The 17,560-nt window shown below is 47.4% G+C and overlaps 1 protein-coding gene across 1 annotated transcript; it reads right to left on the reverse strand.

Annotated features, from left to right (window-relative positions):
• Positions 1-3,975: 3,975 nt before the first annotated feature.
• LOC101681176 (U2 small nuclear ribonucleoprotein B'') lies at positions 3,976-4,923 on the reverse strand. The gene has a single exon (XM_013060129.2). It carries the CDS (start codon positions 4,868-4,870, stop codon positions 4,193-4,195), a length of 678 nt encoding a protein of 225 aa, XP_012915583.1. The 5' UTR covers positions 4,871-4,923; the 3' UTR covers positions 3,976-4,192.
• Between the last annotated feature and the right edge of the window lie 12,637 nt (positions 4,924-17,560).

A 17,560-nucleotide genomic window follows, 5' to 3' on the forward strand; every position in this document is an offset into this window, starting at 1 on the left:
AGATGGGAGAGTGAGAGCAGACACATGATGGGGTTACTGTGAGGAGTAAATGTATTAACGCGTGTAAAGCGTTTAGAATACAGTCAGGCCTGGAGCAGGCTTGCCCTGGTGATGGCTATTACTACAAATCATATCAATAATTACTGGTAGTTCTCTATAGGGTTCTATCAGTCTTCCCATTCCACTCCTCTCTCTCTGCCTCCCTCGGCTCCTCTCACCCCTCAGCTTTCAGTGGGAAGAGGCTGCGGAGCAGAGGGGTGGCGGGGGCGCATTTCCGAAGAGGTCAGCTTGGCGTGTTGGCGGCAGGCAATTCAGAGGCCCGAGTGGCCGGGGGCACAAGGAGTGAGGGGGCATGGCCGGGCAGGAAAAGGTTGCCGGGGTGGGGGTGGGGAATTTGGCCAGAGCAGTGGGTTTTATTCTAGATGAAGGGGTTAAACATTGCAGGCTTTCATCCCAGGAGTGAGACAACCCGGAGGAGGCAAGACAACCCGGAGGAGACGCGCCGAGCCGCGGGCAGATTCTGCAGACTTTCGAGGGAGGGAGGAAGAGGAGGACAGAGAACGCGCCTTGGGCTCCGGTGGACGTGAGGGCCACGTGGCAGGACGTGAGAGCCACGTGGGAAGCGTGGGGGTGGAGCAAGGAGAGGCGGCTCTGGGATTGGCTGCGAGGTCACCGGAGAGCACGTGATTCTGGGGAGAGCACGTGATTCTGGGGGCTGGGCTGCCAGGTGGCCCCGCCCACCGATCTGGGCCAGGAACCCCGTCCGAGGTCGCGGCCTCAGGGAGTGAGGTGGGGTTGAGCCCACCCGGGCGCTGACCCAGCTGGGCTGGGGCCTTTCGGTAAACTTTAAGCTTCTGGCGGTGGGGACGGAGGGCAAGGCCTCCCACCCGCAGGTTCCCCTGCTGCGAAACTGTCACCTGCCCCCGCGGCGACCTGCCTGGCTCCCGTCTCTGCGCTCCGTGCAAGGCCAGTTTCGGGTGCCGCGGGGACCCCGGCGTTGGAGCCAGCGTGGATGGCTTCAGGACTTCACGCCCTTCACCCCGAGCTCCGGAGGGGCGGCTGGCGGCTGGCTGGAGGGGAAGAGTCGAGAAGAGCCGGCCTGGCGGGTGAGTCGACATTCTCTCTCTCTAAAGGTTCTGTTCTAGGGTCTGCGAGGCATCAGAGGCAAGACTTGCGCTCGGCTGGGCAACCGCGCTGGGCTGGTTCTCAGACGTGGACATGCAGGGAACTTTTAAAGTGATGTTGGGGGATGCCTGGGTGACTGGGTCCGTTACCCGTGTTAGGCTCAGGTCATGATCCCTGAGTCCTGGGTTCGAGGCTCCCACTGGGCACCCTGCTCCGTGGGGAGTCTGCTTCTCCCTCTGTCCCTCCCCCTGCTGGTGCTCTCTCATGCTCTCTCTCTCTGTGTCTCTCAAATAAATAAAACAGTCTTAAAGATGAAAAATAAAGTGATGTGGGTACTATGAGCAGGGAATGCGTGTGCACGCGCACCTCTCTCTCATTTGTCTCCCAGGACTATGAAAGTGTTGCTCATTAGCCTTCCTCTGTTGGCCTCAAGCTTCTGCACCATTACTTGGGTTTTGACCCTGGTCATTGTGGCCTGGAACACTGGGTTCTAGGCTGGCTTCTGGGAACGACAAGCAAGTGATGTGAAGTCATTAGCTTAATACATCCTCAGCATTTTCTCCTGTAAGATGGGGGACAAATACCTAGGGCCACACCATGCCAGTGAGGAACTCAGCAGGCAGCAAAAGCATCCTAGAGGGGTGTGGGGGTTAAAGTCGTTTGCTTTGCTTAGTCCCCTACCCCTTAAAAAAAATATTTTAGTTATTTGATGGAACATAAGCAGCGAGAGCAGCAGGCAAGAGTGAGAGGGAGAAGCAGGGTCCCCACCAAGCAGGGATCCCAGTGTGGGGCTAATCCCAGACCCTGGGATCATGACCTGAGCCAAAGGCTAATGCTTAACAGAGCCACCAGGCACCCCTAGTTTCCTTTTTTTTTTTTTTAAGATTTTTATTTATTTATTTGACAGGGATCACAAGTAGGCAGAGAGGCAGACAGAGAGAGGAGGAAGCAGGCTCCCCGCTGAGCACAGAGCCCAATGTGGGGCTCAATCCCGGGACCCCTGGGACCATGACTTGAGCCGAAGGCAGAGGCCTTAACCCACTGAGCCACCCAGGTGCCCCAGTTTCAACTTTTTAACACATTAAAAGAAAAAGGGTAGGCGGTGGGGAGGAATTTGACCTGCCAATAGTTATGTAGGAAGAAAATTTTTAATACTTCCAGACAAAGGCTGCTGGCACTTGAATTTTAGCTCTGTTAGTTGCTTAATCTCTGAGTTAAGGTAATAAATGTTGGGGCGCCTGGATGGCTCAGTCAGTTAAGCCTCTGCCTTCAGCTCAGGTCATGATCCCAGGGTCTTGGGATGGAGCATTGGGGCTCCCTGTTCAGTGGAGGGTCTGCTTCTCCCTCTCCCTAAGCCCCTTCCCTCTGCTCGTGCTCTGTCATGCTCTCTCCAATAAATAAATAAAATCTTAAAAAAAAAAAAAAAAAGAAAAGATAATAGGGGGCACCTGGGTGGCTCAGTTGATTAAGTGTCTGCCTTCAGCTTAGGTCATGATCCCAGGGTCTTGGGATCAAGCCCACATCGGGCTCTCTGCTTGTCGAGGAGCCTGTTTCTCTCTCTTCCTCTGTTTGCTGATCCCCCTATTTGTGCTCTGTCAAATAATAAAATCTTAAAAAAAAATAAGATAATAAACATTATGGAACATAGTAAACATCGTGGAAATGCTTGTTTCAACGCAGGTAAGGCTCTTGGAATAGAGCTTGGTAGGTAATAAATGCACGGTACGGGCTATTTTGCTCCTGCTTGAGGAGGGGATTACTACTCATCATTGTTGTTATGAGGAGGTTCAGGCCTCCCATTAATAGCTGCTACTTCTGCACACTCTGCTGCCGGCCTCTGGGTACTTAGGGATGGTCACATTTGCACCTATCAACAACCTCTGGGGTTGGTATTATCATTTCCATTTTGCAGATGAGGCAGTTGAGGCTCAGGGAGGTTAGGGAAGGGATATTTGGGGCTGCCAAGCCCTCCCTGACCTGGGTCGGTGTTGGGGGGAGGGCTTCCTTTCTTCCTGCAGGACGTGAGCTCATTGAAGCCCTTTCCCCGCCGCATCCAGGGTGCGCTGGGGGGCTGAGGACTGAGCGCTCGCGCACGAAAGGTGGTCTGAGCCCTGAGGTGGTTGGAATTGCAGGGCTGGGCCTCCAGAACGTGCGTCAGGGGCCCCGGGGCCGCGGGCTTGCGGCTGGGGTGTCGTCGCGGATTTCCCTTCAATAGTGCTCACCGGTAACCCTGTTCTAGGCCTCCTCGCCCAGCAGGTGGCGCTGCAGGTCCTCCCGAGGCTCCGAGCACCCAGGGGTTAGGCGCCTGCCAGAAGGCAGGTTTGCAAGAAAAGCTGCTGAAGTCCGCCCCCTTCGCAGTCGGGGTCCCACAACCCGTTCAGAGAATCGCTTCCGAGGCTGAGTCTTCAATTCCCTTTTGTAGGAAGCCTGCCTTAAATTCAGAGCCGAACATGGAAATAGCCTTACCACTCACTCTGAGTGCTTTTTTGGGTTGTTGTACTTTTGATTTGTGTCTAAATTTTTTGTTACACCACCATAGGTCCACACTTATGCAACATGAATAGAGGGACTAACATAATATCTTTATGGAGAAGTATGTGAACACAGCAGGTACAGTTTTCCAGCAGAGAGCCTGAGGCTTGGACAGAAGAATTCGTGGAGTGGTAGAGCTTGGAGGGGATTCAGGTGCTCTGGCTCCAAGGCCATTTCCCCCTCTAAGTCTTTCCCCCTTTTTAGTTCCCCTTCCCCTCATTGATCTCCCAGCAGCAGGTGGGTTCTTTATTGGCGCAGGGGTGGGCGGGGAGGAAACAGGATAAAGAGAGAGGGGATGTTTTCTATTTTTTTTTTTTTAAAGAATACAAATAGAAGTTTATTATACAAAATTGAGGTCTTCATATTTCATAGTTCACTAAGGCTAAACAAAGACTAGGTATTTTTTAAAATCATTCACAAAAATTTCACTTTCACACCCCCCTCACTCCAACTATTAAAAAATGGCCTGACCAAATGTTATCAAAACAAACACTATAAATAACACCAAGTCCTTTAAAGACAACTATCCAATATGTTATTTCTTGGCATAGGTGATCTTCATGGCGTGGGACGGTGTGATTTTAAATCCCTGTAAAGCATCCCTGGCAGCTCCCGCCTGTCCATCGTTTTCAAATTCAACAAAAGCAATGTCATGCCTCCCAGGTACCAAACGTACTTCCTTGAAGCCAGGAAACTGATTAAACAGCATGGATAACATCATCTCATTAGTCTCTTCTGGTAAATTATTGAGGAATAAAATATAGTTTGGAGGGTAATCAGGGACCTGAGGATTTGGTGTTGAATTTCCTTGGGTATTTGCTGCATTTGGTGCTCCCTGACCAGGCTTTTTGTTTGCAGTGGTTGCAGTCTGTTCCACAGTTTTTGCTTTTTTCTTTTCCTTCTTCTTTTCTTTGTCAGCAAAAGTGCCACGCATTTTAGATATTATATCAGAATCTGTTTTTGCATATTGGATTCGCATTGGTTTACCATAAAATGGAAATCCTTGTAACTGTCTCAAGGCATTTGTGGATGAGCCCAGTTCCTTAAAAATAACAAAGGCTTGCCCCCTCATCTTCATCGTCTTCAAAGCTACAATATCTACAACGTGGCCAAACTGAGAAAACAGGGCATACAGGGATCTCTTCAACTCTTCTTTTTTAATTTTGTCGTTCATATTGTTGATGTAAATTGTATGATTTGGTCTGATATCCATGCTGGAGTTAAACTGTTCAAACTGCCAGAGGCCTAGCCCAGTTCCCAACGAACCGCAAGGGGATGTTTTCTGAGACGTGAAAAGTGATCACAGCAGCGGTGTTCATGGCTGGGGAGGGTCTTTGGGATCTGTGGAATGTGGTGTCGTTCTGGGATCAGGAATGGCGGAGCCTGCCACATCGGCACAGCCAAACCGTGTGTAAATGAGTGAGCAGGGGCAAGGCTTGGGCGGAGGGGCCCTGCCAGACCCCTCCAAGGGGCCAGCTGTGGCTTCAGCACATCGTGTGCCCAAGGTGGTCACATGTACTGAATCTTACGATGAGCGGTGCGGCTGGGGAGCCTCGGTGGTTCAGTTGGTTAAGCATCTGCCTTCAGCTCAAGGACACTGGGCGTGGGACCTGAATGTCCAGTCCAGTGAAGCTGCTCAGGGAGAGACTCGGCTTTTAAACTCTGCGCTGAGGAAAGTGGTAGCTTTTGGAGTTGGAGGATGGGGCTGTTGAGACACACTGAAGAATCCCCGCTGGGGCGTCTTTGAGATGAAAACAGATCATTCTCGGGGTGCCTGGGTGGCTCACTTGGGTGAGCATTTGCCTTCAGCTCAGGTCATGATCCCGGGGTCCTGGGATTGAGTCCCACATCGGGCTTTCTACTCAGTGGGGCGCCTGCTTCTCCCTCTGCCTGTCGCTTCCCCTGCTTGTGCTCTCTCTGTCTCTCTCTCTCTCAAATAAATGAAATCTTAAAGAAAAAACCAGAAAGATAAGATGTGTAGTCAATGGCAAAGGTGACCGCAGATTCTTCCCCTCCCATTCAGAGGTGAAGGGGGATTTCCACCCCTTGAATCTGGCTGGCCTGTGACATGCTTTGGCCAGTAGAATGCAGCAGAAGTGATGGTGTGTGAATTTGGAGTCCAAGCCTCAAGGGGCCTTGCACACTCTGCTGTTGCTTCTAAAACCCGTGATCACCTTGTGTGCAAACCCGGGCTAGCCTCCTGGAGGAGGAGACCAAGTAGAATGGAGTGAGTCATCCCAGCCGGGGCTATCCTAGACCAGCCAGCCCCCACCTGAGCTCCAGTGGACTATAAATGCAGGAACAAGCCCAGACCCACATAGCCATCTGGCTGAGTCCAGTCCAAATTGCTGAACCACAGAATCGTGAGACAACAAATGATTGCTACACAGAAAATGCCAATGACCCAGGCCCGCTATCTGCATCTAAAGAATGTAAAATCTCCTGATTTTTTTTTTGTTTTTTAATTCTTGAAACATTATTTGAGAGAAAGCATGTGAGTGTGTGCAGGGGAAGGTGCGGGGGAGAGGGAGAGAGAGACAATCAAGCAGACTCTTAGCTGAGTGTGGAGGCCGACGTGTGAGGCTCCATCTCAGTGCCCCGAGATCCTGACCTGAGCCTAAATCAAGAGCCGGGTGCTTCATTGACTGAGCCACCCAGGTGCCCCCAAATCTCCTGATTTTAAAATGTTGTCAGTGAATTAAAAGGAAGCAGGCAGACGAATCAGCCCACACGTCCAGAGGTGGGTGTCCAGAGGTTGAGCCAGATATTTCCGAGATCCAGGTGGGGCCCCCGGAATCACGCGTTGGCAAACCCTGCCATAAAGCCCAGCAAACCTTGGTTTGCTGTTTGCGGTCATCTCGCACATGTAAATCGTGGTCTGTTCATAAATATTAATTGAATGTTAGTGTGGAAAGCAATTACAGTGCCGGCTCCCAAAGGGCGCTCCTCTCTGTGGGCTGTCCTCTGGGGTATGGAGTTTCAACTTTTCTGTCTGCGGGTTTCTTTGTTCAAGATCATCTCTTGGTTCTGTTTAAAAATGGAATCTTTATGCCTCAGTAAGGCTCACAGTCCTAATCTTGTTACCCACTGCAGTGTGTCTGGGTACCGGCAGAGTTTCAGCTTCTGCTCATCAGTCTGCTTTAATAACTTCAGGGGCGAATAATCAAGGGTATTGACAAGGCAGAGGAAATGAGTATTTTGAATCAGCGTCCCTGAGTGGAGCCAAGCGAGGCAGCGGGAAGGAACCAGACTCGTGTTTTACCCTTAAGGTTTTCAAGGTTTCCAAGTTGTTTTCTCTGCATTGTCTGTGAGACTTTAAAGAGCCATTAAAAACAGTCTTGGTCCTGAACACCTGATAGAATGAACCAGATGTCATTTGCTCAGATTTGCAAAACTGGGGAAGAGAAGAAGTCTCTGGGAGGCAGTAGTAGCCCCTGAGTCTTTCAGGGAGTTCGTCCCCGAGTTATTCACTGGTGGATCTTTTATGAGGCCGAGAAAGGATTGTGATTGTACCTGTTTTACATAATGGAGCTCAGCTTGCCGTCCTCTGCTTCAGACTTGGAGAAGGCCTGGCTCATTTATGCTTGAATACTTTCAATGTTACTCCCATTTCACAAGCTGTAATCACTTCAGCTAATCGGTGGGGGGAGCGGAGACACTGTGTGGAGCAGCTTTTCTCTGTGTGTGGTTGGGGCCTGCCAACATGAGGATCACCTGGGTGGGGGTCGGAGGACGGCTTTTTTTCTTTTAATTGTGATGTAATTGACATATAACCTTGGGTCAGTTTGAAGTGTACAGTATATTGGTTAGGCTGAAATAATGCAATATGATCACTATAGTAGCATTAGGTAACATCTTTATCATGTTCCAGATTTATCAGTGTGTGTGCGTGTGTGTGTATGTGTAGAATGGTTAAAATTTGGTCTGTCAGCAACATAGAAGTTTATAATGCAGTGTTGTTGACTGTAATCCCTGTGTTGTATATTAGGTCTCCTGAACTTACGTGTCTGCTAGTTGTAAATTTGTCCCTTTAAGCATCTGCCCAGTTCGCCTACTCCCTGACCCCTAGTGATCACTATTCGACTCCTATTTTTGCAAGGTCAGTTTTTTTTTTTTTTTTTAGATTCCACATGTAAATGAGGTCATACAGCATTTGTCTTTCTCTGTCTGACTTATCTCACTTAGCATAAGACCTTGGAGGTCCATTCATGTTACAAATGGCAGATTTCCTTCTTTCTTTTCTTTTTTAAAGATTTTATTTATTTATTTGGCGGAAAGAGAGATCACAAGTAGGCAGAGAGGCAGGCAGACAGAGCGGGGGAAGCAGGGTCCCGCTGAGCAGATAGCCAGATGTGGAGTTCAATCCCAGGACCCTGAGATCAGTACCTGACCCGATGGCAGAGGCTTAAGCCACTGAGCCACCAAGGAGCCCCGATTTCCTTCTTTCTTATGGCTGAATGGTATTCCATTGTCTAACGCCACATCTTCTTTATCCATTCACCTGTTTATGGACACTAGGTTGTTTCCACATCTTGGCTGTGGTGAATAGTGCTGCAGGGAACGTAGGAGTGCAGGTATCCCTTTGGGATACCGATCTCAGTTCCTTTGCCTGTATACCCAGGAGTTGGATTGCTGGATCATATGGTAGCTCAGTTTTTAATTTTGGGGGGAAAGTGCCATAGTCTTTTCCATAATGGCTGTACCAATTTACATTCTCACCAGTGGTGTAGAAGGGTTCTCTTTTCTCCACATCTTCACCACATTTGAGATCTCCTGGGGGATGGCTTCTTGAAAAAACAGATTCTTGAGTCCAGACTAAAATCACTGATTCAGAATCCCTGCAGATGGCAACTTGAAACCTGTAGTTTTAAAAAGCCACTCAGGAGTGCCTGGGTGGCTCAGTGGGTTAAGCCTCTGCCTTCGGCGCAGGTCATGATCTCAGGGTCCTGAGATCGAGCTCCACATTGGGCTCTCTGCTCAGAGGGGAACCTGCTTCTCCCTTTCTCTCTGCGTGCCTCTCTGCCTACTTGTGATCTCTCTCTCTCTGCCGAATAAATAAATCTTTTAAAAAGCCACTTAGTTGATTTTTTGCAGTGTGTTAAGAGGTAAGGAGGGAACAGGCAATGTGGTGCAAAGTGAGCTCTGAAAACCTTTCCTTTTGTTAAAAGGTCCAAGTTTAAAGGTCTCACTGAGATGCTGACCGATAGCCTAGAATGTACAGGGCTTTGGCTTTGGTTCTGCCACTAGGATCAGGAGAAGATTTTGCAGATACTTAAAACCAGGTGTTTACTCAGACTAACAGGACTACCTCTGGTTGAGAGAGCCCCATCTCTTTACCTGACTTGGGATACTGACATTTGGAACTAGCCATGTCCTGTGAAATACAGCTCTCCAGCAGGATGGCTGGCGCTGGTGAATTGCCGTAGTTATGTACTGCTGCACGACACTTTACCCCAACACGGAGGGGCTTACAACAATAGTAAACATTTATACTGTTTACAGTTTGCATAGGTCACAAATTTGGAGCCAACTTGACTGGGTAGTTCTGGCTCAAGACTTTTCATGAGGTTGCTGTCAACATGGAGCCACGGCCACTGTCATCTGAAGGTTTGATTGGGGCTGGAGGATTCACTTCCAGAGTGGCTCCCCGATATGGCAGGCCAGTCGGTACTGAGTGTTGGCAGTTCCTTTCCACCTGGGCCTCTCCATGGAGCAGCTGGCTTTCCCCAGGCCAAATAATCCCAAGAGAACAAGGCAGAAGTTGCAGTGCTCTTTATAACCTAGCTTTGGTAATCATGCAGACTAACATCTGCAATATCCTATTGGTCAAATAGGTCAACGCTATTCATTGTGATACGTTTTGGGATTACACGAAAGTGTGAATACTGGGAGATGAGGACCACTGGACACCACTTGGAGGCTGGCTACCACTTGAACAGCATTTGCCTCGTCATAACAATAATAGCTACTTTTGATGGAGGGCTTACTACATGCTGAACACTGTGCCACGTTCTTTACACACTTCATCCCATAATAATATAAGTGCTATCTCTTGGTTTTCAGTATTTAGACTTGATTCCCAAGCCAAGCATGAAAAACTTCGCTTTTGTGTTTAGAGGACAGGGGGAACTGAAACTCAGAACTGTTTAGAAACATAAATGCGAAGGTGTTTTGACAAGACACTGTGAAATGTGTTGGAGGGACGAGGAGTGGGGAGAGGGGAATGGGATCTAATGAACATCTTATCAAGGCAGGGGGTCAGGAGATCCTGCGGAAAGTTGGTAGAATAAGGAATAGAGGGTTGAGCATATCATCTGAATTTCTAGAGTCATGGAGGGACCAAAAACTCAAGCTATAAATACCAGATGTTAGGAGGAGAGGGAAATTTTGAGCTAACTTCTCTTGGTGGGGAGGGAATATATATGGTCTAAATCTGGAAACAATGGTATAAACATACTATTTAGAGCTATAGAGGTGGGCACTGGGGTTTGTTAGTTGGAAATTGGTGCTGTGGGCTCAGGTGGAATGATTCTGCCAAGGGGGGAGCTGTGGAGGAGAGTTGGACACTTCAGGGATCTTCCAGGGGAAGTGAGCAATGGTCTCAAGCTTGAACTTGCACCTATGTTGCCTCTTGGGCTTGTTAGAATACAGACAGTTGGGCCCCATGCCCAGAGCTTCTGCCTCAGCTGTCCTGGGGTTGGTTTTGTAAGAGAAAAAAAAATCCTTTTCCCTTTGCCATTCACACAGAATGCTTCTGTGATCAGATGTGTAGGTTTTTTGTCACATGAAACAGTTCTCCAGATACCAGCTGGATGTCATACAATTCATTTAAGTTTGGACACTGTCAACCCGGAGTGAGTGTCAGATGCCACAGGTTAAGGGCTCAGTCCCACAGGACTCATCCTCTTCAGATGCTGGTTACAAGTATCAGGTTGTCACTGGTCCTTCGGACAAAGTGGCCGTAAAGTGGGGTTCCCATGAGCCCCCTGCCTTGAGTTCAGTAATTTGCTCGAACCTCTCACAGAACTTCGGGAAACACAATACTGTCTTCCTGACACTCAGCCATGTCTTGTAGCCCCCTACCTCCTGAGCCTCTTCCTCTGGGGAGCTCTCCACCTGATGCAGAAGGTGGCAAGATGCTTCAGTTTTTAAAACTGAAAAGAATAGGGGTGCCTGGGTGGCTTAGTCATTAAGCCTCTGCCTTCGGCTCAGGTCATGATCCTGGGGTCCTGGGATTGAGACCTGCATGGGGCTTCCATGGGGCTTCCTGCTCTATGGGAAGCCTGCTTCTCCCTCTCCCAATCCTCCTGCTTGTGCTCCCTCTCTCACTGTATCTCTCTGTCAAATAGAGAAATAAAATCTTAAAAAAAAATAAACTTAGAAAAATAAAAAGGTGCTGATGGTAGGACTGATATCTCCCTGCTTTTTCTGTTCACATCAAATTATTATATAGAAGAGTGAATACTTTTGAATTGGCTGATCTTCCGCTGTAATTTTACTTCAGAACAGTGGCTTCTTAGAGGTCTCCATGGTACCCAGGGAAATGATAGAAATGAACCCAGATACTACCGATTGGATAGTGATACTGTCTGTGTAAAAGATTACCTCTTGCCTGGAATACGTGTGGAATGTTGGCTCCTTGGTGTCACCCATTAATTTGCTCATTCATTCTTCCATCCGCTGAATATTTACTGGGTGTCAGACACCGTGTTCAGTGCTGGCAACACCACAGTGAATAAGAAAGGCAAAATACTGCTCTGAGGACACTAACATTTAGCAGGAAGAGGGACTATGAACAAGTAAATATGGGGCACCTGGTTGGGTCAGTCGGTTAAGCATCTGTCTTCGGCTCTGGTCATGATCCCAGGTCCTGGTATCGAGCCCCGAGTCAGGCCCCCGGCTCAGTGGGGAGTCTGCTTTTCCCCTTCCTCCTGCCCCTCCACCTGTTTATGCTCTCTGGTTCAAAGTAATAAATAAAATCTTAAAAAGAGAATTAACCTATTGATAACAAATGAAGGCGTTTTTACTCATTACGGGGAGCAGAGTCAAATGGCCTAAAACAACACTAGTCCACAAACAAGAAAACAAATGAGCTTCTGGAATTTAAATTGCTTAAATTTTATTTGTTAAAATTTAAGATGTTTTGCTACCCCACTTCTCAGTGCCAATCTGTTTTATGTTACCGTTTTAAACTAGTCTTCCTCTACTTTTCTCCATCTCTGTAAATGCCAATTACCTGGTTCCTCAATCCAGTCCTTTCTCAGGTGTCATGGACTTTGTCTCCAACCATCTTCTCGGTGCTCAGTTTTTCCCATTAGTGCTGCTGCTACTTCAATACAAGCCACCACCACCTTTCTTCTTGGTCCGGCTAATTAAATGTACCACTCTGTCTTCTGCTTCTATATTTTTTGCAAATGCTGTTTGCATCTGGAATGCTCTTTTTCTTTTGTTCATGTGGTAAGTCCTTCCCTTACTTTCAAGTCTCCTCTGAGGTCTTCCTCCAGACATGCTTTTTGGCAGAGGCTGTGGTGTGCGATGCACATCTGGGTCAGGGTGATTTCAGCACCCCGGTGGTGGACAGTTCCCTGCATGGGCCCGGAAGCTTCAGATCATTGTCCACAGTCCTAGTAGGGGTGCCAGTGTGGTCTACGGGTGCTGGAGACTTAATGCCTCTGGGACCCATCGTCATACTCTTTTAGGAAGAAAATTTTGAGGCATATTCTATACAGTTCTTCAGTCGATTTTATCAAAATTAAAAACGTCTGTGTTCCACAGGACACCATCAAGAAAATAAGGTAATACACAAAATGAGAGAAAATATTTACAAATTACATATCTAATAAGGGATTGTATCCAAATGTACCCTTTTTTTTAAAAAAAAAAAGATTTTATTTATTTATTAGAGAGAGCACGAATGGTCTGAGGGGCAGAGGAAGAAGCAGACTTTCCCCTGAGCGGGGAGCCCCATGCGAGGCTCAATCCCATGATTGCAGGACTCTACGATCATGACCTGAGCTGAAGCCAGATGCTTAACCTACTCAGCCAGCCAGGCATCCCTGTGAAGTACTCTTAACCATAAGAAAACAACCTAATTTTGAAAACAGGAAAAGATTTGAGTAGCTAGATCTCCAAAGAAATACGTACTAATCTCTAGTAAGCACATAAAAAGGTGCTTAACACCATTGGTCTTTGGGGGAATTAAAATCAAAATGACAGGTAGTTACCATGTCACATCTACTAGGATGGCTACAGTAAGAAAGATGAGCAGCAACCAGAGTTGGCAAGGATGTAGAGAAATTGGAACCCCCACGCACACTGGGAGGGAATGTAAAATCCTGCAGTCCCTGTGGAAAAGAGTTTGGCAGTTCCTCAGAGAGTTAAACATGGCATTGTCCTATGATCCAGTAATTCCACACCTAGCTATGCACCCAAGAGAACTGAAGAAAATATGTCCACATGGTAACTTGTACGTGAATGCTCTGGGTGGCATTATTCATAATAGTAAGAAATGGAACTGACCCGAATGTTTATCAGTTAATGTCTGGATAAAAAAAAAAAGTGCTATACATACAACTATTCAGCCAGAAAAAGGAATTAACTGCTGACACATGTTACAACTTAGATGGTTCTTGAAAGCACTCTGGCAGGTGAAAGTAGCCAGACACAAAAGACCAAATATCATATGATTCGATTTTTATGAAATGTACAGAAATAGAAAGTAGACTACTCGTTGCCAGGAGTGGGGGACGGTGACAGTGAGGAGTGACTGCTAATGGGCATGGGGTTTCCTTTTGGGGCAGTGAGAATGTTCTGGAATTAGGTAGCACTGATGTCTTTGCACAACTTGGTGAATATTCTCAAACCTACTGAATTGTACACTTTATAAAAGGATGGCTTTTATAGTATGTAAATTATATCCATTTAAAGAAAGAAGTAATCTTTCTCGCCTTTTCTTTTTTGATCCTTGTGTTTGTCAGTGTGCTTTATTTTTGTGAATTGTCAAGGTCCCCTGTTCATGAGTTGCCCAAAGGAGCAGATGTTGGAGTGGGCACTCCAGAGGTAACTCTGGATACCCTGATCTCTTAGCTCCTTTCTGCAAAGAATGGCCTTCCTCTCAGCACCGCTGAGCACTAACACACAGAGATGTGTTGTGCCTAGCTGCAGGAGATGTGCCTGGCATTGTCTCAGATGAAGGACACAGGTCACTTTGTTCCCATTGCCCCCAAATTTTACCTGAGGTTCCTTAGCTAACCAAATGACGAACAGCATTTTTCATGCAGACCCCAAGGCGGGGTGACAGGAAGCTCGCTCATGGTCCACTGCAACTCCGAGCAGTTTGAGGCAGGAAAATGATGGCAGCCTCGAAATGAGGACATTACCAAACTGAAACCTCAGATAACTCGGGTAAAATGTAAGAGGCCGCACGCCAGAGTGGAAAGAGTTCAGGTTTTGGGACCGTGAAGACGCAGGCTCAAGTTCTAGCTCTCCTAAGTGACTTCACTTCTTTCTAAGCCTCAGTTTCTTCACTGAGGATAATGCAACCTCCCTTAAGAGTTTGGGCTGGACTGGAGGCTGTGAACGTAGCATGTGTAGCACAAAGCTGGTACCCAATTGTATTCAGGCTTGGTATGAAACATTAAGTCGTGGTGACCTCGTGGACCTGGTCCATTAAACCTGGGACTGGAATTAATTTGGCATTGGATAGAAAGCACAGCAAAGAATTGATATAAATGAAATCCATCCCTTTCATTTTGTAAAGAATTTACTAATGAAAGGGACTTTCTAACCTGTGAAACTGTGAGGCCCAGGGAACTCATTGGGGATAAAATAACATTTAAATGGCATAAAGCTGTGCATTTTGTCTCTCAGGCAACCAACAAGGTAAATTTCCACTTCCAGGTTAAAATAAATATGAGTGTTCTTTAGCGATGTTTTGAACTTAATGCACATGTATATCAGGGATCACATTTCTCAACCCCAGATCCCAACCAGGCTGATAGAAATGTAGATAGACTCAGCACATTGTGATTATATAGCTACAGTTCCAAAACAGCCCAGGCTGAGTGAGCTCAGAGAAGAAGTGCTCTGACAGCTCTGTTCCTCCTGCTCCGCCCTTTGATCTCTAGCTGTTGCCTCCCACTGGCCAAGCCAAGGGGCACTTGGGCCAGCTGGTCCCCAGGATCAGCTTCAGGGCCCTGAGCCAGAGTAATGGGGGAGATGGGGAGTGGACTCAGTAACTCCAGATGCAAACATAGTCAGCTGGAGTCCACAGAACAACCAAAGGTCAAGGAGAAAACCTAACCCCTGCCCCCACAACTACAGACTGAGAGGATGTATTGAGGTTTTGTGGTAACTGCTCAGCTGAGTGTTGGCTGGGGTAGATGTCCACACCTTCCATTTCTCTGAAAAATTCTACTCTTGAATCTTTTATTTTTTTAATTTATTGAGGTCAAGATTCTCCTGACAATTTCTTCAGAAGAAAATGCTCCATGCATTAGAGACCTACTTTAAAAGTCAGCCTCTAGATCGCTCTGACCCCTGCAGCCTCCCTGGTCTGTAAGGTCTAAGTCACATTTAAGCAAAGGGCCCCACGACTTCCACTTTGAACCCTCTTTCTCCTGTGAGTGCTTTTTCTTCGGGTGTCTTGCTGGGAAGTGGAGTCAGCATCCCCGATGGAGAAGGCCTGACATTTAGGATGAACACATGTTTGTTCCTCTTTACCTTTGAAAGAGGGGAGAAAGGGTACGCGAGGAATTCTATTTTGGACTCCGTGTCCTCACCAGATCCTGTTCTTTATCGTTCATTAGGAAGTTGCTATCAGAGCTGCCAGACACGTGTGTTGTTTAACAGTTCAGATAAGAAACTGCTTGGGAGAATGAGATGCTAAGTATAAGAGGTTTCACAGTGGCACTTAGAAAATTCTTTGATGTATGCATGGCTTCTGTATTACTTGTTCGTGGAGAATATCACAGGCCTCGAAAAGAGAAACCTTGATCTTCTCTGTACCCCTGAAGCAAATAATATATGTTAATAAGATAAAAAAGAGAAACCTTCATTTTTATTTTACTTTATTTATTTTTAAAGAATTTATTTATTTATTTGAAAGGGAAAGACAGCGAGAGAGGGAATACAAGAAGGGGAGTGGTGGGGCGCCTGGGTGGTTCAGTGGGTTAAAGCCTCTGCCTTCGGCTCAGGTCATGATCCAGGGTCCTGGGATCGAGCCCCGTGCATCGGGCTCTCTGCTCAGCAGGGAGCCTGCTTCCTCCTCTCTCTGACTGCCTCTCTGCCTACTTGTAATCTCTGTCTGTCAAATAAATAAATAAAATTAAAAAAAAAAAAAAGAAGGGGAATGGGAGAGGCTCTGAGAGTGCGGGGACTGTGGGGCTGGATCCCAGGATCCTGGGATCATGACCTAAGCTGAAGGCAGATACTTAACGACTGAGCCACCCAGGTGCCCCTTTATTTTACTTTAATTCAGCAGCATTTCTAATGAAGGAAGTATCCTTCCCCATTGTCTTTGTTGTGGTTTATGGTATGGCTGACCCCTTCAGTCCCAGAATCTCTCATTTTGAGTGTTAAATACTCCAGTCGAGGCTGAGAGAAGACAGTGAAGCCCCATTCCAGATGAAATCCAGATGGGACTGTAGCCACATAGCCGGGAACTTGAATTTGGCAAGTGCTTCAGGAATGGGCACGGCCTGGGCTCCCAGGCTCCCATCGGCCCTTGCATTGTCTCAAGGTGACCTGCAGAATTTTCCTGACTCCTCCCCACATTTCTCCTGAAGCTGAGTTGATCAATTTTGTACAGGAAAGGAAGGCAAGCAGAATGTCCTGGCAAATTATGTCCTTGTTCCTGCGAAAGTCCCTGAGACTTTTCATGCTTTTCAGCTTTGTGCTAAATCACATTTCAATAAGGATTAGGCTGTTAGATATAATTCAGTGGTTCTCACAGAGTTAGGAAAGTGATTTTGAGTTCAGAGGGAACATTTGGAGACTGCCTGGACACATTTGTGGTTGGTACAACGTGCAGGGTGTGTTGGCATCAAAAGAGTTAAGGCTAGGGATGTTGCCAACATCCCACAGGGCACACAGCTGGCCCCCCAACAAAGAATGAGCCAGTCCCAGATCAGGGGTGCCCAGGTTGAGAAGCCCCAGTATGAGCCCGAACCAGTTTGGTTAGCAAACCCACGTTTGGGATTCTACCCAAGTTGAGACCCTTGCTATGATATACCTGTGAACTCCTGATTTTTTATATTCACATTTGAATTCTTGCACCAATACTGATTGAATGTCCCTCATATTCTGGGCACTGTTCTTAGCTCTGAGGACACAGCAGTGAACAGGACCAGACCCCTGCCTGCATGGAGTCCTCAGTCTGCAGGGAACCCCTTTCTCCAGTGGGGGCACATTCTCTGCCTGTTGCTTTGTTACCTCTGCACATTCATTTTAGCCAGATTTCTCTGACTGTTGTCTTCTCTTCCTGGGTTGGGCACGGACTGGAGGCTGTGTGTATGCGGAACGTGAAGAATTGTTCAGAAGCCTTCTCTCGAGGACTGGAGGCCGTGGACACCGGCAGGAGGGATGTGGATTTTTGAGCCAGACAGAAGCTGGCTCAAATCTTGGCTCTGCTTGTTAAGAAGCTGTGTGCCCTTGAATCTCTTTGTGTTTCACTTTTTTCCTCTCTAAAGTGGGGCTAATAGATAGTCCTATCTTGATAAGTGACCACCAAGACTTGGGTGGAGTGTGTCCGGGGTTCAGAAAGGACAGTCCTGCAGTCTCTACACTTTGCTGGTCTTATGCGGGGGGCGTGGCAGAGAAGCACTCTCTTGGGTGAGAAGTAGTCTTTCTTGCCTTTATGCTTATCGAGTGCCTTCTTGGGGCTGGCACTCTGCTAGATGCTGGG

This window comes from Mustela putorius, unplaced genomic scaffold (genome assembly GCF_011764305.1).
Source record: "Mustela putorius furo isolate JIRA1106 unplaced genomic scaffold, ASM1176430v1.1 tig00000592_pilon_pilon_pilon, whole genome shotgun sequence".
In the NCBI taxonomy this organism is placed as follows: domain Eukaryota; kingdom Metazoa; phylum Chordata; class Mammalia; order Carnivora; family Mustelidae; genus Mustela; species Mustela putorius.

Coding starts and splice junctions, on each gene's coding strand:
- LOC101681176 (XM_013060129.2), bottom strand. CDS start 4,870: ATGGATATCAGACCAAATCATACAATTTACATCAACAATATGAACGAC.